This window comes from Poecilia reticulata, linkage group LG19 (genome assembly GCF_000633615.1).
Source record: "Poecilia reticulata strain Guanapo linkage group LG19, Guppy_female_1.0+MT, whole genome shotgun sequence".
Taxonomy (NCBI): Eukaryota; Metazoa; Chordata; class Actinopteri; order Cyprinodontiformes; family Poeciliidae; genus Poecilia; species Poecilia reticulata.
In genome coordinates this window covers 24,937,801-24,944,892 of record NC_024349.1, presented here as the reverse complement: position 1 = coordinate 24,944,892, position 7,092 = coordinate 24,937,801, and the positions used below count along the sequence as shown (strand labels likewise).

At 40.4% G+C, this 7,092-nt stretch overlaps 1 protein-coding gene across 1 annotated transcript in view; it reads left to right on the top strand.

The window, feature by feature from the left end:
* Positions 1 to 545: 545 nt before the first annotated feature.
* The window catches only part of LOC103482062 (somatostatin receptor type 2-like), an 18,960-nt gene continuing 12,413 nt past the window's right edge, over positions 546 to 7,092 (top strand). Inside the window, exons 1-3 of the mRNA XM_008437973.2 lie at positions 546 to 1,081; positions 4,144 to 4,855; positions 5,871 to 6,196. Coding sequence (XP_008436195.1) covers positions 4,468 to 4,855; positions 5,871 to 6,196 — 714 coding nt within the window. The 5' untranslated portion in view covers positions 546 to 1,081; positions 4,144 to 4,467. The remainder of the gene's footprint in view (positions 1,082 to 4,143; positions 4,856 to 5,870; positions 6,197 to 7,092) is intronic.

The window sequence follows — 7,092 nt, the reverse complement described above, 5'->3', positions numbered from 1 at the left end:
AAGGGACAAGGGTGTAAAGAAAATGGATGGATGGATRATACAGCTACAGTAAAAGAACTCACTGACACCATCTACAATAAAAAAATTGAACAATACATATAACAATAGGTGTGCGTATTGTGATTTATATTCTAGTACATTTTTTCCCTCCACTTAACTTTCCTATTTATAATAATAGGCACTCTGCAGAGGTCTTCACTGAAAGTGTAAGCTATATACGTCATAGAATAACATTTCTGTGCCAAAATTTTTTTTATTATATTGGTCTATATAAATTCCAGTTGATCGTGTGTGTGYGGCTTATTTGTACATTTTCATCAGCCGTAAGTAACCATAATCAAAAATGTTTCACTTTCTGGGAAGAAAAATGTTTTTTGATGACATCCCGATTCATTGAAATTCTGCTGTCTGTCTTTTTTCTCTTTTTTTAAAAAACTGTGTGTAGGATATTGGTGCAGGGAACCACTTTAAACGTACAGAACCGGTAGTTTCAAAGAAGCCAAAGGCGGCGGGGGGAATCCAATTCATGACTCAAATCAGCAAAATACCGCACACACCGACGCAAAAACGGTGACGCGTTCGGTGTTCCTAATAATCTGTCTCCGACCATCATCAACCGCCCTCCTCTCCTCACCMTCCTCTCCTCCTATCTCTCTGCGTCCCGCCGCTTCTCTTCACTCTTCGCGGTGGTTCCGGTGCCAGGACTTATCGTCGCGCACACCGAGCGCACTGTTYCCTTTTTGACCCCCTCTTCCCTCCCAACACAACAGGCGTTGCTTCACGATTTCAACCTCCAAGATCGGGATTTTTTATTTTTTTTTTGAGAGAGAGAGAGATCAATGTATAAATAAAATAAATAAATAAAACAAAAATGACTTGAGAGATGTAGTGTGAACGGCGGCTCTGGGAGAAGCTGCTGAACGCGCCGTGCGTAACAGGGGGAAGCAGGTGGATGGAGAGGCTGGCGGGATGCGGCTTTCCGGCGGGTCGGAGCCCCATTTGGGAGCGGAGGGACTCGGCGTGCTCTACCGTGGGACAACCCGGACGCGACACAGTGACGATGGAGCTTTCTGATTTAAACGTAAGTCAAAAAAAAAAAAAAGAACGGAAGAAAGGGACTGACATCTTGGACGTTGCGCTCTTGATCCATTTAGGCTCAACTCATTAAACAATCGTGACCTCTCATGTAGTTTTTGGCAYTCACGTGAATACTGGAATTTCAATGCTGAAGCTTTACATGTGAAGTTTTGCCTTTTCTTGGTAGAAAACAATGGCAACAAAACAAGAAGATAAACTAACAGATTTTTTTTTTTTACTCCAAATACAAGTTGCATGCTATTTAAAGGACTACTTTGAAATTAAAGATTGTATTGCTGCTGTCTTGTTAGCTGAAAGTGAAGGTTGATCGGTTTTTCCACGTTGCTTCTCTTTGAAACGTCCCGTTGAACTGGACRTTTCTTGCTTCCTGCAGGTTAACTGTGAGGCTGTAACAAGCCAAGCTGTGCATGCTGCTTCCTCCTCACCCTCATCGTTTCACACACAGAGTACAGAGCAAGCTCACTATTAGACCTTCTATTTGCAGCCAGAACAAAATAATAACTTGTCCTTTGTAATGAAAGCAACAGATTACGCCAAATTGAATTGMACCCCTAGGAAAGTAATMATCGCTCCTTTCCAGAAAGTCTAAACCTGTCCTGCCTCTGACTCACTCCTTCATCCTCCCAGACATCCGTCATATCGAGCTCTTCGGTATCTGTAGGGGAACGAATGCAATTCCCTTCTTGAAACTTAACCACAGCGGCTTTCAAAAAGAGTAAGATATAATAGTAAATAATACATGTGAATTCAGAAACTATCCCCCCCTCTTCTTGGTGTTTTCATTCCCTGAATCATTTCTGACCCCCGCTGCTTTTCCCCGCAGCATTCACAGATGTCACAGTCAACTGACAGGGAGATTTTCAGAGGAAAAAGAAATTCACCTCAGCTTCACTGCTTTTTGTTTTTGTTTCAGTTTTTAATTGAGAAAATAGTGTGGGCCTTTGCCTTCTAAAGCTGCAGGTGCAGTTTGAATTCTGCTCTGAATCTTTGCTTTGTGCAGTTAAATCTACAGCTGATGTCATTAAACCTGATTGTGAGGCAGCGGTTTGGTTGCGGTCTAGCRCGGTTTCAGTAAGTGTGTTTTTAAAACTGCTCAAAATCCTTTGAATGAGATGACGGACTGAGTGCTGGGCTGACAGCAGGTTTCTCTGGGTGTATGGAGCACAGAGTAAYGCCACYCCCCTCCCCTACCTGTTGCTGCACAGTGATCAATTCAAACCTGGCTGAGTGGAAATGTACATAAAACACTTCATATAGATTAACCAAACAACGACTCATGTTTTAAAGCCTCTATCTGACTGATGGTTGTCCCTGGTTCAATATTAAACTATGCTTTGGAGCTAGGGGTGCACCGATTGCAGTTTTCTGGCCGATCATTGATTACCGATTTCTAAAAACCCTGACCTGCTGATGGAGATTTTGGCCCAAACTGATGTTTTTGCCTGAAATGTCGCAAGAAAGTTGCTGACCCGGTGACAGTGGGGTGACTATTGTTAACCGTGAACGTGCAGACGTGACCTGGTCAAAACTCTCTCACAGCAGAGCAAAAGAGGAAAATGTTTGATTTTTAGAGCATTGGCMAGGTAGATAAGATCAGCTTCACATGGAAGTATGGGCCAATCACAGAGCTCCCAAAATGAAGGAAATCCTTAATTGGCCCCTGACTTGTATTAAGATGCTATTTTAAAACTATTCTGGTCAACCTATCAGTGGCTTCTCTGTAAAGCAGTTGAATGCAGGCTAGTTGCTAAGCCAATATTAGCTTGTTACATTCACAGGGTTATACTGTAAAAGCAAAATGGCAAAAAGGAATAAAAAAAGTGTCGTAATAAGTACTAGAAAACTACCCCACTTTTGATGTTTACTGTTATACTTAATAATGTTAGGATTATCATAACTGAATTAATAAATTTGATTATTTCAGTAGCAGTAGGAACGACTGTAGTGTTTCTGTTTAAAATCAAAGCAATGACATGTGACAGCCATACGTTTTGTGCAAAGTGCAAATTGGAATGAAAACGAGTTTTCTGGCACACACACTAGTTTTTGTACCACTTTAGTTTTTTAGATACTTTTAACGGATGAATAAATTACTCTCCCTAAGAGCCTTTAAAGAAAAWGTTTTTGTTTTTTTTGTTAAATTCTCATAATTTGTTTTTAATCTTTACTCTGATCGTTTCAGACACAAAAACCATTACTCCAAAAAATCAACTCTGAGAGCTGAGCTCATGTAGTCTGTCCCCGTCGAGACAGTCGCTGTCACCGCAGGGGGGGCGGAGAGTGAGTGATCCTGCCACAGTGTCAGAGCTGTTTGTCCCAGAGATCAATTGAATAAACATTCAACTCTGGCAGCGCGGTGCCCTCATCGTTCTCTTTTGCTCAGGCGAATGTATGAATGTATGCATCTGCGCAGGAGGCAGAACACACACACACACAAACCACACGSAAACACACGATCAAATACATATACACACAAACGAGGCGGAATACTCGATATGAGGTCTGTGTTAGAAAGTGAGAGGAAAATAGAAAGCCCAATGGGACTGAGCAAAAAATGTGTACGTGACACTAAAAAGAAAAAAAAAAAACAAACAAAAAAAACAATCCTGTGTGCTTATTCAGGAGGTTCTTCAGTCTGTGTCCTTGTGGCTGTAATGTTACAAACCCTGAAGTGCTTACCACCACCCCTCATGTTTTCACTCCCCCACTGTGCGTCTCAAATGCAGAAGAAAATGGTCAAGTTATTTTTACTGCACGTCTTATGAAAACCGGAATGGCCCGTCGTCTTGTTTATGCGACTGTCTGCCAAAAGCTTGCTGGGAGTCGCAAGAAAGCTGCGATTACAGATGATGGAAGAAAACAAACTGAACGTATAGAGGCACAATATCGAGAAGGGACACATTAAATATTACTAATGGTGAATGTGCGCAGTCGGTTTYGTAAAGTCACGCTGTAACTGTTGCCATGGTTATTGCATAAGTCTCATTATTACTGGTCAAAGGATATATACTCTTAATGTTTTTTATTGCTCTTCTCTCTCCATAGATTGACTTTGCTCTGTTTTACTTCCTCTGTACCGCTGGAATGTGATCATTGTGGCTCCTTGAACATAAAAGTCCCCAGTCATCCCAGTCCCCAGATCCCCAAACCCTTAGACTACAAAGTTTCCACTTGCCTCTACCCTTGGCTGCTGTTTWTTTCCCCCAGTTTAAAACCTTAATGAATCCTTTTAACCTTATTATTATTCAGTGAAATCAGTGCTTTGAGGCAGTGRAGTAAAACACATTACCATCCTCCTTTTATGACTCCCATCTTTCATACCAAGTTTATCTTAAAGCCATAAGACCTTCTGATTCAAGTCTTTGAGTCATGGCCTTGGATGTGTGGCCCTACATCCCACCGTCCCCCAACATCACCATCCCCGAGCCCCTCCTGTACGACATCTACAACCAGGAGAATGACTCGGACCCAAGCGCCAACTTCTCGGACACCAGAGAGCTCCATCAGGACAAGACCAGCTCGGTCGTCCTCACCTTCATCCACTTCATGGTGTGTGCCGTGGGACTATGCGGCAACACCTTGGTGATCTATGTGATCCTACGCTACGCCAAGATGAAGACGGTGACCAACATCTACATCCTGAACCTGGCGGTGGCGGACGTCCTGTGCATGATGAGCCTGCCGTTCATCGCTCTGCAGCTGGCGCTGGTCCGCTGGCCCTTTGGAGAGGCTCTGTGCCGTGTGATCATGACCGTAGGTGGGTGGAAAGCGGAAGGCTGATGAGTCATTGTGGACAGCGGCAGCAGCTTTTAATGAATGAAGGAGGACTTTTAGGTTTCCCAACTGAGAAATTATCCTTGAGTCATTATCTGGCATAGTCGCTATAAAACAAACTGTCAATCCTTTTAGCCAGAGCTAACAATTATGTCTCTGTGCTGCAGAATCTGTTGGAGAGTGTTGTCCCATGAGTTATGAAAAGGTTTTATTGTTTTAGCAATGCAGGTGTTGACATTTTAATCATAGCCCCTTGTCCATAGCAGCTTTTCATATCGACTCTAGTATAAAATGTTAAATACAAGTTTCCAATATCTTGAATGAATTATTGAAAGGGGAAGTATTATTTAAAATAGATTTTTTTTTTAGCTTTTCATAATGTTATGTTATTCCCTCATCAAAAATATAGCTGTAGCGTTGCTTTGATTCTTTCATGCATATTTGAGAAATCCTTTAATTTCTCCTGTTTAATCTAGAATTAGACCATTCAATGTTTAAGACAGGATTAAACGCTGTTCAGACTCCCACAAAACTTTGAAAGAGGACTCTAAAACTGAACCCTAATTTACCACCAACCAGAATCTACCAAGTAGATGCTAACTTTAGCGTCATTACCCACTAAGAATAAGCTAATGGCTCTATTCTTACAGTGCTTTCAAGGAATTAGTATCTTGTCTTTACAAGTTCAGTTTACTATCAAATGCCTCAATTTTCAAGGTCAAGCAAAAACTATTTCATAACCAGGACAATGGAAAACTAGAGAATAAATAGCTAAGATAATAGATCTAAAAATGAGCTGTAAAATGGTTTTAGGATAGTTGTAATAGACAATCCTATATTGTCAATATAGGATTGTCCTATATTGGACCATTGACATTTGTCAATAGTCCAGTGCATGGTTGAGATAGATATCAATTTTAATTTTACAGATCTTTTTTATTACCTTCTTTGGGACATCTAACTTTCCTCTGATGAGCCTCTTCTCGTTCCTCCACCAGATTCTCTCAATCAGTTCACCAGCATCTTCTGTCTCATGGTGATGAGCATTGATCGCTACCTGGCCGTGGTTCACCCCATTAGGTCCACCAAATGGCGGAAGCCCCGTATTGCCAAACTAATCAACGTCACAGTGTGGGGCGTCTCACTGATAGTCAACCTACCAACTATGATCTTCAGCGGCCTGAACCAACTGCCGGTGTGCGGGATAGTGTGGCCCGAGCCCCAGGACCTCTACTACAAGATCTTCATTTTCTACACCTTCTCCATTGGATTTTTCATGCCCCTAGCAGTGATATGTCTGTGCTACCTGCTCATAATAATCAAGGTGAGGCACCAACAGTGCAAGTGTGCTGCTTGTTCTAAGATTTAATTTGTTTTTGTTCTGGACAAAACAAGCTAGACAAAAACGGCACAAAACGTTCTTGAAGTCTCAACATTTCTTTTTGAAACCAGTTCATATGGAATTAGCTTGGTAAATTAGCAAAGCTGTCAATTGTTTTATGCTTACTTCTACTTAAACTGGACAAATAACTAAGCCAAAAGATGTCTACAATGGAAAACTTCAAACTAGAACATTGTGATGTTTCAACCATCCAGTTCATGTAGTTTTTTAAGACTATATTTAGCTGCTAGCTAAATTTTCTGTTGTCTTTTTTTCTGGACAGGCAACTGTGCAAATATATTTCAATAATGAAAATAACATAACATAAAGAGAGTGAAATCCAAATTATTATGATCACTGGTTATTAAACAACTAGCTGTTATCAGTGGTTTTCTAAGARTCAATCAACTGCAAATAGTCCAGAGCCCTATATGATCGGGAATCAGATCATATTTGTCTGAACAGTAAATGTTTACTTGTGCTTAAACTGGACTAGAATATTTGCTGATTTTTTTTTTATTTGTATTTTCTCAACAGTGAAAATCAAAACCAATCAATTTCACAACTTTATTGGATACTAGCTAGCTAACATATTAGATGTTTACAGCTCATTTCTGATCAAGCAGGATAGGGAACAATTTAAGAAGGGAAATCTTTGTTTTCATATTGCTCATTTGTTCTTTCAGTACATTTTGTAATTGTAGAACATATCCTTGATATGTTATACAAGAAGATTGAGGTTGTACAAAAATATGGAGAGCCATTTCAGCCAAAATTAAATAAATAAATAAATAAATAAATAAATAAATAAATAAATGGGTGAAATAAATAAAAAATGA